Raw genomic sequence first — 16,188 nt, forward strand, 5'->3', positions numbered from 1 at the left:
TTTTTTTCATAAATAAAAATAAATTGAATTATATTAATATAATTTAATTATTTTTTTAGAAAAATTACATAACAAGGGTATTTGAGATTTCTATATATACATTTTTTAATAAATTTTATTTTTTAAATTTAAAATTAAGTATTAGAAAATAAAGAAAAATATTTTTTAAAATTAAATTATTTTTCACACTAAATATTTAATTTTAGTGGTTGTCAATTCAAAGTATTTTTAATATATATATAAGTAAATTAATTAATTTTTATATCCAATTAAAAGATTTATTAGTATTTTGCAATATAGTTATCTAATTCTTTTATTTTATATATATTGAAAGATTTTATTAGATATCTAGTAAATGTCAAAAATGTCCTCTTCAATTTAATTTTCAACGTTTTAAACAAATTAGTGTAAGGTCATTCACGTTTTATTAATATAAATTATTTATTTTTTTATTAATGAGAAAAATTAAATACTTACATTTTAAAATAATATCAAATAAGTTTAAAAATTATAATGACAAATTAATTATTTTCTAAAAACTTGGCAAAATAATAATTCTCCCACAAAGTACTCACCAAGAAAGTGTATAAGTAAAATTACACCGGCGATTGGTTCGCGCGGTGGCTCCGATTATCACATGTCAAAATGGGATTGATTAAGGTACCGGACCTGAACGGTTGCCACGTCATCCGAGAGCTGGATGAGAGTCTTGTCGTAACTCCACCATTTGTCACCCTACTTTAACCCCCTGCTGACAACAGAAAAACATCTGAGAAACGCCATACTTAAATGCAAGATTGTTGTTAATCTTCAACAATACCAGACCAACGTACGTGTCAATTTTGCCACACAACCTCCCATGGATCTCCTTTTCTTTCTACTGGCCTGATCATGAAGATTTTTTAGCAAATTCAAGATTACCCGGTTCACGTTTGGGGAAAAATTGTCATTCTACTGAGAATTCCTTGGTTTTCTTGCATTTGACGCAAAATGGGGTGGAAGTATCAAGCTGGGTTGGGATTGATTGGCACAGTTGTGTTCATATGGGTTGCTTCTGCGGAGGTCACTCAGGTAATTGGCTTTAATCGCGTCTTCTCTCTTTTCTATCTTTGATTCTTCTTATTCTGTTTGTTTGCCAAGAGGGCAGGAAAAACGAGAGGGCATTTGCTAAATTATTCTTATTTTGTATTCTCATTGATGGGAACAAGAACAATTTAATCTTGAATTCACATGTCCTTGTTCTTTTTCTTCTGCATTCTTTTCAGTTCTCATGTTTCTTTTCTTTTATCAGTGACAACTCTGGGATTTGTTCTGTGATTGTTATATATCTACTAATTATAAATATGGAATTTCATTTCTTGTTTTCTACAGAACATCTTTGAAACGTATAAACAGCCATTTGCACTCACATATCTTGGGGTGTCTCTTATGGTGGTCTATTTACCCATAGCGTTTATAAAAGACTGGTTCTGTAGTTTGTTCCACATTTACTTGTTGAATGATATCGGCAATGGCAGCTCTGTTGCTTGCTCTTCTACTGGACTTGATGTTCCGCTTACAATTAATGATATGTACCAAGTGCCGGAGACTGAAGCCAGTTGCTGCCTAGTAACTGACAAGGACCTCCGTGAAAGGGAGGAGGGATGGCCCGTGCTTGTGAGGAAAGGGGAAGAAGAACCTCCTTCGCCTGGACAGAATTGCAAACTTAATTCATTGGAAGTTGCCAAATGCAGTTTATGTCTTGCTCCAATCTGGTTTGTAACAGAGGTAATTTGGTTCATTCATTATCTATCCTTTGGGAGACATTGGTCTTGCAAAGGAGCTTGATGGGGTAACCAATGCTTATTGCTCATAGTTACCAGAAAGAAAAAGAAAAGTCATTGCCATTTGAAGCCCATGGAATTAATCTTCCCAACTAAGTGCATATGTTATTTTTTCTTGTTATTTATGGGTTTAAAGATATAGATACTTTACTTCTTTTGGTAGTGAGGAGTCTTACAGATTTAAATAAAACTCCTTGATCTGGAAAATCATGGTATTTCTATTGATAACTTAGTATTGCAACAGATGGGAAAGGTTTCCAATCGCCAATGATCTGCAATTTGAAATCATCTGATAGCCCTTCTGATTTTGTAAGGTTTCTGGGGATTCAACAGTAGTTTCCATCATAATCTAGTGATTGGTGGTGTATTGCTGACTGGTTATGTGAGAATGGCTGCTGGATTGGCTAAGCTGATTATAATAGAGAATTCTTAATAGACCTGATAATTCAATGATTTGATCATACTGTATGAGAAGTATATGCTCCTAAATAATCTGTTCAATTGTTTGCAGTGAGTCAGTTGTGCTTTTTATATTTTAATATGCATGTGTCATATGTGATTGGAGAAGCGGCAACCTGATCTGGGTTTGATGTCTTAAATGTAGTGTGAATCCTCTTTGGCTGTCTTTCTTTTTTACTTCAGTTTCATAGTTTTCTTTGAGATGGCATTCATCAAGGTCGCCTTTTTAAACATGTTGTATAATTATTTTAGTTACTTTGAAATGCAGTATCTTTCAAACTCCGCTTTAGCAAATACAAGTGTTGCAAGTACAACTGTCTTAACTTCTACTTCGGCGCTCTTTACCCTTTTCTTTGGAGTTTTGCTTGGCCAGGATTCCATAAATGTTGCCAAGTTGGTTGCTGTTTTTATCAGCATGGCTGGTGTTGCCATGACTACAGTTGGAAAAACTTCAGCAGCCGATGAAATTCTTAGTGTTTCTGAGTAAGTTATAGGGTCACATGTGTAGGCCTATATAAATCTTCATTGCACCTCTCTTTTCCCTTTCCACCACTCTTTATTAAGCCATACCTGACTTAATATTGACGATATATAATTTATCTGTAATCTGCCAACAATTTGTGAAGGCCAAAACCAGGGTTATGGTAAAAATTTTGGGTCTAATTGCATGGTGGGTGTTGTGTGTTTTTGCTGGGGGGGGGGGGGGGGGGTCCCTGGATTGGGCTTCATTATAATGTTATCTCTGTAATGCTTCCCTCTTTCATTCTTTCGTTTCTTATAGCTGTGGTTCATGGTTTTAAGGGCAAGAAGGCATTCAATCATGGGGGACATATTTGGCCTTTTCTCAGCGATATCATCTGGCTTATTTACAGGTTAGATAGGTGATATTTGAATTTAATGGCAACCATGGTCAATTTAATTTTAGTTGTGGGCACTTTCTGATATATCTTGCTTTACCGGCCTAAATGCAGTGCTGCTCAAGAGATGTGCCGGATCAGAAGGCGAGAAGCTTGATATGCAAAAGTTCCTTGGCTATGTTGGTCTTTTCACTCTTCTTGGGCTTTGGTGGCTTTGTAAGTAGTTATAACAAAGTTTTTATGCCCATCATTTGCATATGAAGACATATGCTTGAGAATTATATTATGAGACTTAATTATTATGAACTGTCAACATATAGCCCTCCAATCGAAAGGTAAGAGGAATTTTTAAAATTCCATATATTTATCATTAAATGATTGGAAAGGGTACTGATTTATGTTTTTCAACTTGTAATTTTGCAACTTTAATCTTCGCTTCAGGGTTCTCCAACTCATAAAATCCAGAAATTTATTTCTAAAGTTTAATACACTATATTTTGGTTAGGTTTTATTTTTTAGTGCACCTTAGTTGTTGTCTTATGTTGGCCCAGACCACATGATCTTTCTATGTCATAATCAAATCATTAGTGATGATAAGCCATATGGTGCTTTCTAATTGATTGCAGCATAAAAAACTTCAATTTTCCTAATCTTATCCTACTAACCATTGTCCTTCTCCTTTTTCTGGATGTTTTTAAAAAATTTGCTTTTCTTATTTTTGAGGGAAACTGTGGTTGTGATCCTGTCCTTAAATATTATTTCTTATTTTCATAGTTTTTTCCTGCATTTATCCTACAGCTGCACATTTCATACCAATATTGTTCCTTGCAGTGTTTCCACTGAATGCTCTGGGGATCGAACCGGCATTCAAGTTGCCACATCCAATGTACGTTGGTGAAGTTTTGCTGTTGAATGGCTTTATAGGGAGTGTTCTATCAGATTACTTCTGGTATGTACCACGATTGCCAATTATTTTGTGATCGATTGAAACTCTAATGGCGTGATGTGTTCTGATTTTCACATTGAAACTCTAATGAGAGAAACAAAAGCATTGGGTACTTATTTCTTACTTGGTTAAATGACAAAACTTTCTCCTCATTGAAAATTAGAACTAGCAAATAAATGGTGCTGAAATTTACTCTCTTCATTGTCTTGCAATAAGATTGATTTTGTGACATCCACTGCTTGGTGGATTGTCCCACATTGGTTGATTAGCAGAGAAATATATCATGTATATAATCTGGCTCAAAATAACTAAAATAGTTTTGAGTTAACCATTTTGAACCTAAAGATAAAAGGGTTTAAAAGTTATTTAGAACCTGTTAGAGCTAGATTGTTATAATTAGTATCAGAATCTCTTTGGGTCAACAGAGTTGCTATGAGTACGTCGCATAATTTAGCGGAGGTGTGTGACATCCTTTTGATATGTACTATACATAACCTAGCACAAGACTACTAGAAGTATATAAACTAACAAAAAAAACTATTTAAATAGCTTAACTATCATGGACCTAGTGGTGGAAGAATCTAAAGTTATTAAGGGCCAGTAGGAGCTGTGCTTTTATAGGTTTTATATTGCTGCAATAATATAGGGCACTTTCTGTGATTTGGACGACTCCACTGGTCGCAACATTGGGCATTTCCTTGACAATACCCCTTGCAATGGTGGCTGACATGGTTATTCATGGCCGACACTACTCCGCTGTCTACATCTTTGGATGTATTCAGGTCAGTTACTGCTGCTGCTGCTGTTTACTATTATTGATATTATTTCGTGGCACCTGTAATAGCATCATTACATAGACTCTTTAACAATATGTAGTTAAATTTTATTCTACTTCAAATCCTTGACTGCATCTTTTGAAGGGCTTAGAACTATTAGAGAGTTGTGGTGATTCTGTCAAGTTACAATTCGATTACTTGGAAGCAAACTTGATTAACAGGTTTATCGGACTCAGGTTTTTGCAGGTTTCATCTTAGCCAACATTTCGGACAAATTTTCCTTCAAGAGGGAGTTATGGCAGTCATGAACTTTTCAGAGAAGCGTAATCCTGCAAATGGGGAGAGTGTATGCAAAATCTTGAAGAATGAACTTTAATCCATCCTGTTACTATAAATAGTTGTCTCCTGCTAAGCTAGACTTTTATGTATCCACTTTGCTAATGCAGTTTCATATGTCATCTGAATTCCATTCCATCTGAAAATACAATAAATTGCAAAAACCAAATCTAAACCCAAGCAAGAATGGTGATGCAATGTAATAATTCCCAATCCTAAGATTGTGATAAGTTCACGGCTTGCAGGCCTTTTACTTCCATGCAGCATTGTTTCGTCACCCCACTGCACTGCTGCCTCTCCTTAGAGTTTGTATTTAAATTTGTTACTAACTTGGAGATTTTAATCCTATATTACCTAAAGTAATAGGAGAGAAGCAATTTGTATTAATTCTGTCAATTTTTTAAAAATAATAATGAAAATTGAGAGAGTACAATTTGAAATTAGCAGGTTAAATTTGAATTCTGAATTCACCACTCTTTAACATTATTTAAAAAAATAATAAAATTAATTATTTAAATATTAAATATTTTTTTAAAAAAATTATTTTTATAAAATAACATAAATATGAAATATTCTTTTTAATTTTTTTTTAAATAAGGGATTGAATGGAAATCTAAATATGAGTTTAGATTAAATCTCTCTTTCTTATGTATTTACTGTTTATATGCTTTAAACATTATCAAATACTGTCAGAGTAAATTTTTTTAAAAAAAAAGACATTAATCATTAGGGTTAGACATTTTTTTTCTTTGATAGTTAATTTTTTAAAAGAATTAAAGTTCTAAAATTTTATTTGAAAAAGAAAACAATTTGCTTAAAATTTCTGTTGGAAAAATATAAATAATTAAATGAGGAAGGAAACTCCTTCCTGCAGAAAATAAAAAATAAAATAAATAAATATAGTGGGGATGGGATGGATCCAGTTGAGAGGAGTGGGGAGAGAGGGAAGAAAGAGGTCTCTGCTGCAGTATCTACTGATCTTCTTCTTCGAATAACATCTCAACAAAAACATGGACAAAGGAAAAGGAGTGATGGGTTCCGGCCGTAGATGGGCTGTCGATTTCACTGACAATTCAACAGCTCCTTCTTCTCGGGACTTTCCCGATCCTCCTGGTTTCTCTCGCGCTTCGCAAGATCAGGTTTTGCAAATTTGTTTTGTATTCCCCTCAAAGTCCCATCTTATATCTACTTGCTTTAATTCTCAAATATGTGTTCTTTTTGCGTGTGTGATTGTGTTTCAGGACGATTCAACTGTAACTAAGCAAAAAAAGGATGCTGAAGCTAATTGGAAAGTTCAGGTCTCTCTTCTTATTTGATTTTGTTTTTTCGTTCTTGAATTGTTTTCTTGTAGTTTCTAGATAGAAAGTTGCTGGGTTGTTTTTTTTTTGTTTTTTCCTAAAAAAAAACTGGAAATTGATTACTAGTCCTTCTCCAGACCTACTATCATGGGATGGATTTTTGGTGATTGAAACAACTTTAATGATTTGAAGAGTCTCTTATGAATAGGTTATGTTTATTATAATCTTGAAGCAGGCAGAAACGTTTAAAATTGTTTACAATCGCCTTGTTTTCAATGGTGGAAGGATTTGGTTAATTTCCAATCAAATCTCAAATTGGATAGTTATTAGGCCAAAATTTAATTTACTATTATTCTTTCTTATATTTGTATTGTCTTTATCTTTTCAATGTCCAAATTGGATAATTTTAAAACTTGGTGATGTAAATTTCCTGAAAAATAATAACTTGAATGTTAATGGGTTTCTGGAGCTAAGCAATTTGTTTAGGATGTGGTTTAATTTTTTATTCTTATGTGGTTATTGGTTCCTGAGAAATGATGCTTAAGCAGCTTGGTTATTGAGGGGGATATATAGAGCAAATTTTGGTGGAGAGAGAGTATTATCGGTCACTATTATTCGTAGGTGTTATATTAGAAGACTTTTTATTGAATCCTAATGCTTGAAGCAGATCAAAGAAATTTTTTAAGTTTGTCTGGTCTGTTCAAAGAAGAAACACATTGAAAGGAAAGAGAAATCTTCTGGTTTTATGCATGTTATTATGATTCTCCCAGATCTTTATATTGCTTTCTGAACACGCATTGCCTCAGTTTCAATGTTTCTGATATTTCTGTGGAGTTATCAAAGCTTTACCAAATTGATGCTCATTATTTTGTTGATTAATGCTATAGTCTTTGTATTGCGTGAATAGAAAGCTTGGGAAGTGGCACAAGCACCTTTCAAGAATTTACTGATGATGGGATTCATGATGTGGATGGCTGGAAACACAGTGCATCTTTTTAGCATTGGTATTACATTTTCAGCTCTTTGGCAGCCAATAAGTGCTCTTCAAGGGGTTGGGAAGGGTAAGCTGTTCCTAAAACCTTACTTATTACTGTAATGTTATAATGAAGGGGTTAGGTTCGTAGAGGGGGTAACCCACATTATGAACTCATTTTACATGTGAGATCATCGTCTGCTGGACCTCATAATGAGAGTTGATACCAAATTGAATATACATTGGTTTTTATTCTAGAATGCTTTCTACTGCATGCATTTGGGAAGAAGCCGTGTCATTCAGTCAAAATTCGTTCCCACTTCCGCTCCTTTTTCTTGTTATCATTTTTTTTCACTTCCTGGGGGAACTCTATTCTTTATACTGAAGCCTTTCAATCCTACCTTCTTTTCTTCAATAACATTATCTTGCAAAGAGTATATCAAGTAGTAGATTGTGACAATGTCCATCAACTGCTGGATTTATCTACTTTCTTTTTACCCTTTTTTTGGAGATCCATCTTTAACTGTTTTTACTGGTAATCTTTGGCCTGTTCCTTTTTGTTTCTCAGATCGGTATCTACCTTGCTCTTATAGCATTTTTACATGAAGCGTTCCCATGATAATTGATATTTGGATCTACAGTTCTCATCAAGTTCATGTTCAAAACTAAATCCTTGTCTTTTGTTTTTGTTTTCAGTTTTTGAGCCATACAAAGACAGTAAAGTAGATCTTCTTGGGCCCAAGTTGCTGTTTATTGCCCTTAATCTGGGGGGTTTGGCGCTGGGTATTTGGAAAGTAAGATTCATTTTCCTTAGCCTCCCTCAATAAATTGTTCCTTCTAAAATGAATGGCAAAACAGAAAACAATTCATCACATTGAGTTTCTGTATCTTTGACTTTGGCAGCTTAACACACTGGGGCTCCTTCCAACTCATGCATCAGACTGGGTCTCATCCTTGCCTCCTGCTCAGGTTTGTTTTATCTTCCTGAGAAGTTCAACTTATACCCCTTGTTTGGAATAAAAAAATTTCACAAGAATTCAATTCAATTCTTTTCTATCACTTTTTTTTGTTTGGAATGGAAGGATTCATTTCCCTTTTAACTTATAAAATTTCATTTTCAAAGCAAATGAAATCATGCATGATTTTATTGTAAGAATTCATTTGAATTCTTTTATTGCAAAATGGAGGAGGGATAATGCTATTGACGCCTGACCAGGAGATTGATCACCTGGAGATAATGCTACTAAACATTGTCTAACTGTGGATTATTTCATTGTTCAATTCTCAGGAGGTTGAATATTCAGGTGGTGGCATCCCCCTGCATTAATGTGGTTCCTCTTGCAGTTGACTATCAAGGCGCAAAAGAATAGACAGAAAACGCGCTATTCTTGGTCGATGGCCTGTTTCGTGCGGGTGCAATCACCATGGACAATTTAGCTTCCAGATTGTTTATGTAAGATGACATGGTTGAGAAGCTTTTTGATTTGTTCTACTCCATAGGCTTTGATTTTATGTAGAATTCGTTACTCCCTCTTCTCCTGCTCTTCTGTCATATTTTTTCTTGTTGAATAACTGATATGAACACCATATTTCTTTCTTTCATAAACCCAGATCTGCAGTAGTGCTTGTATTAATCTGATGATAAGTTTATCTTGGAAACATTCTAATCGTTCATTATATTATGTCTGGATTTTAAATATTTGCTATGAAAAAGAAATTAATTATCTTCTGCTAAGACACAAAATTATTTTTCTTAGATTCTTCTAGTTTGTATTTGGTGTGCATTACAGTTAAAATTGTTAAATATTCTTAGCTTTAAGGTATCTATGGGCGATGCTAAAGCCCATTGTAGGCCATTGACTCATACTCGTCTAAACTGTACCAGTACCACCACCTCCGCCGCCGCCGCCGTCATTTCTTTCATAACAAGTCATTCACAGATTTTTTTAAAAATTATTCTTTTCAACTTCTCTCTGTTTTTCGCCAAATCAATAAAAAGCTATAAAATTTAATGCAAACCCATTTTGCTATGAATCCAATCTAAGCTCCTCACTTAACAGATTTTTTTTTCTTACCCCATCAAAACTTCACAATTAAATTTTCTTTTCATGTTAATATTGCGGATTTAGGGCTATAATTCCTTTTTTTTTCTTTGTTTCATTAAAAAAATCAAAAAGTATTTATTAAATATGAAACAAAATATCGAGGTTAGACTCAATTTTGTTCGCATAAAAAATAAAAATTGTTTTCGATAAAAATTTGATTCATATAAAAAAAATCGAACTCTTATAATATATAAGAGAGAAGAGAACTAAATTATCCATCCCAACATTACTCGTTACCTCGCAAAGATTGTAGATTATTGTATGTTTTTTATTTTTTTTGTTCATTATCTTTGGCAATATGATTCTGCTTTTTTTTGAAATTGCCATTCACTTTGTTTGCAATGTTAAAGATAAGCACAAAACTAAATAAATTAATATAAAAAATCATGACTTATGATCACCACCAACTCCAAGAAGTTGGTTAACTAACCCTTTTTCCATCATTAACTTAGCATTTTTATCTGAATATTGCTCTTAATACTAATATTACCCTCTGCATATAGTTAAGTCTAAAATAAATAATTTAAATTTGTTCAGAAATTTCATTCTATACTCAATTTAGTTAAAAATTAAATTTTCTTAGCTAAATTTTTTCATTTCATGATTTAGATTAAAAATTAAGGTGTTTTTTTTTTTTAGGTATTTTATGGTATATAATTTCTCTTTGCTTTCACGAAAACTTGCAAGACAGCTTCTGTTCCCATCTTTGCTCATCTTTTGTCCTTAATATTTGTTGGGGCAGACACAGACTTGATCCACTGTAACGTGCCCTTCCTTGCATGGGACCAATAGTTTTTTTTTTTTAACCATATTTAAATTCCATACAGGAGATTACCTTCTCGAACCTCCAAGGACAGTGGACTGCAGCTTAGGACCAGTCATCAGTATTTCACTGAGCTTATGCTGAAGCAAATAGTAGAATGCAATAAGGCCAATGATGGATTTAACAGACAAGCTTGGACTCTTGCCTCTTTCATTGCAAGAAAGGGTTTTGAGACATGAATACAAGAAATTGGTAAAGTGCTGTAATGCAATGAAGGTTCGGCTTCTGCAAAATGATTTTCTTTCCTGTAGCTGATAATGATTTTTGGGATACTTACATCAAGTTACATTGTCTGCTTTAAAACTGTAGTTCACTACAGTTACCCACTTTCTGGAGATTTCACTAAATTAGTAACGGCTCTGTCCGTTACTAATCGAAATAAAAGTTCATTACCAACACGATAGATTAGTTATCTATGTTGTTGAAGCAAAATGCTGTCAAATCTCATGATGTTAGCAAAAAAGCACTACTGCGCAGCATTGCAGGAACATTGAACCAATCTCATGCTAAGTAAATATTAAATCTGTTTTTATAGTTGTAATTGTGATTAACGGACAAAAACAGATTGGCCCAAAGGAAAAAGTTTCCAACTCAAATTCAAACTTTTACACCAGTCTTTAACTGCCTTCATACACCTGACAAAATGGAAGACTTGAACAAAACTACGACAAAATTGTCGTTTTACTGCTTTGAAAAAACAACTTCAAAATTGGAGCTAACATGCTCCGACAGATGAAAATTAACTAAAAAAACATTAAATCGGTTTTTGATATTATTTTTCTTTGTCCATTTTCTGTTGTTCCAAGCACACCCTGATTGACTTTTTTAATTATGTATAATACATTTATGTCTAATTTGCAGATGATTCTAGAATGGCTCCTTTGACAATGGAATACACATAAATTACGAGATTGTTGATATATATTTTTTATATTATATTTTTTAATGAGCACAAAAATTAAGAGTTATTAAATATAATTATAAAATTATTAATTTTATATTAAAAATAAAAAAATATATTATATTATATTATATTATATTATAATTTCTTATATTAATAATTTAAGTTAATACTATGATAAAAAAAATATGATTTACAATTGTTGTATAAACTTAGTTAGAGAAAAAGACATTTTTTTTTTTTGTTTTGTTTGTCAGTAGTGACGTTTAATTATCTTTCTATTATAGTGCCACATATCTCTGCCACTTAGATTCGTATACATAGATGCGTCATAGCCATTTTCGTGCCAAGTACATTCTTTCGGAACACATGCAAATAGGGCTGCAAAGTGACTGAGCCGACTATTCTTCCTAACATCACGTTACCGAACTGAATTTCCTCTCGTTGAACTCAGTGCTCATGATAAATTCGATCTACCCTAAATATTTAGACTAAAATTTATGGTTGATTTGCTCAAAAATAATTTAATGAATTTTAAATTTATATTCATTTTTATGATCCGATTTTATCATTAAGTCTAGAAAGTCCGGCCATCAGGCCGTATGAAAATATATTTTTCATTAGCTTCAAATTATAAATTATAATTTACTTTTTATTGAGATAGTAATTTATTAATTAATTTATTAATTTATTTTATATAATATGTTTTGAAAAATTGATTTTTTTTTTAAAAAAAAATCAAGTAATATAATATGACTAGAGAATATATTAAAAAAATAATATAAAGTTACTGTATATTAATTATATTTTTAATTTATATAAAAATTATTTTTTACGTAATTAAAGGAGTAATAAAAAATTATTTTAAAAAATTCAATAAATGAAGCCGGTTTGATATTTAAAGCTAACTGAGAAGATAATTATTGATAATTTATTATGACAGGCAAAATTAATTATATGAAAATTAATAAATTATAGGGGGTTAGGTGGACGATAGGAAGAACACAATGGTAATCGAGGAGTGGCCGCCATGTATTTACCACGTGCAAGTCTATGTTTGACGAATCAGACCATGCGAAACCAGTCGATCCGGGTGGCCGTTTCAGCTCGGTTTGTTTCGGATGGAATCAGCGGTTCTTACTCGATTCTTCAAGGAGGCTGAAACCTTAAACTAGACAACTAGATCATTTTAATCTCACTTTCGATCTTATTTCAATTTTAAATTTTAATTTAATTCCATCATTATGTATTATACTCAAATTTTAGTAGAGTTAAATTCGAGTTTGTTTTTTTAATTTTAAAAATATTTAACATTAAAGAAAAAATAAATTACACTTAATACTAAAATAATTTTAGTGTAATTAATAATTTAATCTTTTATTTTTAAAACATAATATTTAAATCTTTATATTTTAAGTCTATTTAACAAGCAATTTTTTCATTTATTTTTTATTATATAAAAATAACTATTTTACTTCATAATTATAAAATTTTTAAATTAAATATATTTCCTTTCAATAAATTTTAAATATTTTTACTCTACAAATATTATTTATTATTATATTTTAGTCTTTAATAATATAAAGTCATTCAGATATTTAATATGATACACTCACATACTTAATTTGATAGGAAATACAGTTCAAATTTTACTCTCTAATCTCCGATTTCCAATCTCCATTTCTAAAAGAAAGAAATTCAACATTATATCAATAAATATATTTTAGTATTTAACTCAAATTCACATAAAATTAAATTTAAATTTATTTATATATTCATAAAAATTTATATGTGAGTAGGAGAGAGTTTTCAAATTCATTAAATTTAGATTCAATAAAAAATTAAATTCTTTTAATAATCTTTTCAAAAAATAATTCAACAATCATAGTCTTCCACCTTAACTGAAAATGTGGCTCATTCATTTCTTCAGCAACCAAAGGAACAACATCTTCGATTCGTTATCTCTTGTCATTTGTGACCCTTTCAAGGACTTTCCTTTTTTTTCATTTGCTTATTCTTTCTTGCTTTTCCATCGCGAAAATTATATTTTTGTTATGTATTCAAGATTGATCTTTCTAACCTTAAAAAAAAAAAAGATAAAAGATGAAAATTAAGAACGAAGATAATTAAGTGATTTAATTTATTGAAAAAATATATGTGGAAAAAGAAGAAAAGAACAATACTTGGTATCCCATGGAATGCCTCAACACTTAGTCATTAATTTCGGGGATATTAGCCTTTGATTAGAAACTAGAATTCATTTTTACTCTTTAGTTTACATCAAATGAGTTTTACAAAAAATTAATACAACAACAGTTTTTATATTGCAAATTATTTTATAAATATATACACGAACGAATCAACGGTTAATTATTATATTGATATTACACTTACAAATTTAGTCCGATAATAAATATATTTAAATAAATATGAAAGATCTCAAGTTATACTCTCTCCATCTTCAATCTCCATATCAAAAAAGAAATTATTAGACTGATATTATAATTAAATTTATTTATACAATTATCTTGCTGTTTATCTTTTCTTCTAATTTTATTGTAAATTTTACTACATTCTACGGTGTAATTTTTTTATTAATAAAAAATATATAATATTGTATTTGTTAAAAAAAATCTATTATAATTTTGTTATAACATAAAATAAATAATTATCACATTCTAAATTCATTTGTATATGTCACTAATATTTACACATAATAATATTCCAGAACATTTGACTAATTTTTCTTTTATTTGTTTTTTCAGATATATTCAGACATAATTCTACCAACAATTTACACAAATTGCCATTATAATAACACCACAAAATTGAATAAAAAGATATTTACGACGGCGGAGACCGGCGGTGGTTCCTCTCGAGAAACCCCTCCAAAACCACTCTCTTCTTTTGCTCCTCCGGGTTTAAATCCGGTTCACCCGAAACCAACCCATTTTTCACCGTCCCATTCGGAGTCGGTTTGCTTAATCGAGCGACGAAATATAACCATGCAGACGTACAAAGAATCGCACATAACCGACCCCATAGAAACATTATTATTAGGGTTACCATCAAAACTGACATGCCAATCAATGGGTCGAAACCTTTATCAATTTTTCCATTTTCCTTGCGAGGCTTCTTTTTAGTATTGACCCGTGTTTTTTCTGGCGGGTTTGTTGCCGGAAAAGATGTCAACCGGTGAATTGTTGGGGCGGTTGCGTTGGTTCCGGGATTCGGTGAACCGGGTTGACTGCACGAGCTATTTCTTAAAGTGTCTATTTTCCGGCGGAAAGACAGCTGTTTAGCAGAATCCAAGAGTTTCCCATTCTCAAGGATGATGTTCTGTTCAGAACTGTGACTTGTCTGAAACAAAAAGATGAAAAATGAGAGCTGATGAATTCAAAGGTCAGTACGAGGATGACAAAGTCTTTTAACTTTGGCCACTAATGAAAATTTTTCATACCTTGTGGGGACTTTGTCGTGAAGCTTGATCTGAAGTAGCATCAACTTTAGAATCAGTCGCCGGAAACTTATCTTGGGAAGCCGGGGTTTTACGCTTTGAAGGGATCTCGTCGGAGGAGGATTTCCTCTTCGGTTTTGATGACTTCTTTAATGTTGTCAGAAGTTTCTCTGATACAGCTGCAGAGTATTCAACAGGAACGGTTTTGGTGACGGATTGTTTTAAGAGAAACGTTCTTGATCGAGAAAACCAACTACGCTTGTGATCGAATTTTGCTGATTTTTTCCGGGAAACGTGATGTTTCCCGGAAAATCCAAAACAACCCAGAAAGAAAGTTGTTTTGGAGTTGGGTTTGGGATGGTTATCGTCGTCGTCCATAAGAGAGAGAGATGGGAATCGGCATGGATGAGTATTGAAGAAATGAAGACTGGGCAAGAATTAATAAAAATCAATGCATAGAATATTAATTAATTAATTAGTTTTTTTTTTTTAATTGCAAAATTTGAATCTGATAGGAAATTAATGTATTATTGTAAATGGTTTGGTTTGAGAAATGAGGAGGAAGAATTGGACTTCGTGGCTGAGTCGTTGCTCATACACGTTTTCAACTGTGGTACGTTTTCACCTTCAATTGGAACTATTGACATACTAAACATAGGCTGCTTTATTTTAATAATTGATAAATAAAATACAAAAATATACTTATGAAATTATCAAATTTTGCTACATTATCACAATTGATCTATCATTAAAATTCTAAATAAATTAAAAAAAGCATGATTGATACTTTTAAATCTTAATAAGTGTCAAATAAATTAAGAAGATTTTAATAAGTGATGGCATTTTTTGATGTTTTAATAAATAATTTATATAAAAATTTTATAAAAAAAAATAATATTTTTATATAATTTAAGGTAAATTTAAATTTTTTATAAAAATAAAAAGTCTTTTTCACTTACATTTAGATTGATCTAATTTATTGATAAGGATAATTAATCTGATTAATTTTATTTTTTTATTTTTAAAGTATAGAAAATAGATAAAATTTTGAATTTAAATTTTCCTATCTACTTGTTATCTGATAATAATATCTCTGGAAAATTACTAAAACTTGCATAATATTTTTGCAAATGAAATAATTAAAAGAAGAAATGTATACTAAGTTTTCCATTGTACCAATATCAGAATTAATCTCTGAATTTGGGTGGTTCTTTTGATTCTAATCTATAAAAAAGGTTTTGAAGCTCATTTCTTCTAAACAAATATTTTCTGTAATTAAATACAATATATTAAATACTGTTACATGAATAGAGATGACAGCACGAGTTGAGAAAAGGGAAGTGGCCCCCAATTATTTTTATAATTTTATAAATAGGCATATCAAAATATATATTTCCTTTTTTTTTTTTTTAAATTGATTGTTAAATTTTTTAT

At 31.4% G+C, this 16,188-nt stretch overlaps 3 protein-coding genes across 4 annotated transcripts; 2 read left to right on the forward strand and 1 right to left on the reverse strand.

Moving 5' to 3' along the window:
* Nucleotides 1–553: 553 nt before the first annotated feature.
* Nucleotides 554–5,456, forward strand: LOC110610629 (thiamine-repressible mitochondrial transport protein THI74). Of its 2 annotated transcripts, none has more exons than XM_021750649.2 (8): nt 554–1,071; nt 1,372–1,767; nt 2,656–2,765; nt 3,084–3,154; nt 3,254–3,355; nt 3,971–4,088; nt 4,732–4,867; nt 5,098–5,456. In XM_021750649.2, exons 1-8 carry the CDS (start codon nt 991–993, stop codon nt 5,167–5,169), a joined length of 1,086 nt encoding a protein of 361 aa, XP_021606341.1. In that variant the 5' UTR covers nt 554–990; the 3' UTR covers nt 5,170–5,456. The 2 variants fall into 2 exon arrangements, with proteins under 2 accessions (XP_021606341.1, XP_021606340.1); XM_021750648.2 differs by having other exon boundaries at nt 556–1,071; nt 2,551–2,765.
* Nucleotides 5,457–6,073: 617 nt separating this feature from the next.
* Nucleotides 6,074–9,145, forward strand: LOC110610516 (ER membrane protein complex subunit 4). Its single transcript, XM_021750462.2, has 6 exons — nt 6,074–6,336; nt 6,439–6,495; nt 7,403–7,556; nt 8,165–8,262; nt 8,372–8,437; nt 8,757–9,145. Exons 1-6 carry the CDS (start codon nt 6,208–6,210, stop codon nt 8,793–8,795), a joined length of 543 nt encoding a protein of 180 aa, XP_021606154.1. The 5' UTR covers nt 6,074–6,207; the 3' UTR covers nt 8,796–9,145.
* A 4,884-nt stretch (nt 9,146–14,029) lies between these two features.
* LOC110611114 (uncharacterized protein At5g23160) lies at nt 14,030–15,195 on the reverse strand. The gene is made up of 2 exons (XM_021751248.2): nt 14,758–15,195; nt 14,030–14,657 (listed from the first exon to the last, which is right to left on the reverse strand). The coding sequence occupies exons 1-2, from the start codon at nt 15,130–15,132 to the stop codon at nt 14,142–14,144; spliced, it is 891 nt and encodes a 296-aa protein (XP_021606940.1). The 5' UTR covers nt 15,133–15,195; the 3' UTR covers nt 14,030–14,141.
* Between the last annotated feature and the right edge of the window lie 993 nt (nt 15,196–16,188).

The sequence above is a fragment of the Manihot esculenta genome, chromosome 3 (assembly GCF_001659605.2).
Source record: "Manihot esculenta cultivar AM560-2 chromosome 3, M.esculenta_v8, whole genome shotgun sequence".
In the NCBI taxonomy this organism is placed as follows: Eukaryota; Viridiplantae; Streptophyta; class Magnoliopsida; order Malpighiales; family Euphorbiaceae; genus Manihot; species Manihot esculenta.

Coding starts and splice junctions, on each gene's coding strand:
- LOC110610629 (XM_021750648.2), top strand. CDS start 991: ATGGGGTGGAAGTATCAAGCTGGGTTGGGATTGATTGGCACAGTTGTG. Junction 3,356..3,970: donor TCTTGGGCTTTGGTGGCTTT/GTAAGTAGTTAT, acceptor TGTTCCTTGCAG/TGTTTCCACTGAATGCTCTG. Junction 4,868..5,097: donor ACATCTTTGGATGTATTCAG/GTCAGTTACTGC, acceptor TATCGGACTCAG/GTTTTTGCAGGTTTCATCTT.
- LOC110610516 (XM_021750462.2), top strand. CDS start 6,208: ATGGACAAAGGAAAAGGAGTGATGGGTTCCGGCCGTAGATGGGCTGTC. Junction 6,337..6,438: donor CTCGCGCTTCGCAAGATCAG/GTTTTGCAAATT, acceptor ATTGTGTTTCAG/GACGATTCAACTGTAACTAA. Junction 6,496..7,402: donor AAGCTAATTGGAAAGTTCAG/GTCTCTCTTCTT, acceptor TTGCGTGAATAG/AAAGCTTGGGAAGTGGCACA.
- LOC110611114 (XM_021751248.2), bottom strand. CDS start 15,132: ATGGACGACGACGATAACCATCCCAAACCCAACTCCAAAACAACTTTC. Junction 14,658..14,757: donor CACGACAAAGTCCCCACAAG/GTATGAAAAATT, acceptor TTTTTGTTTCAG/ACAAGTCACAGTTCTGAACA.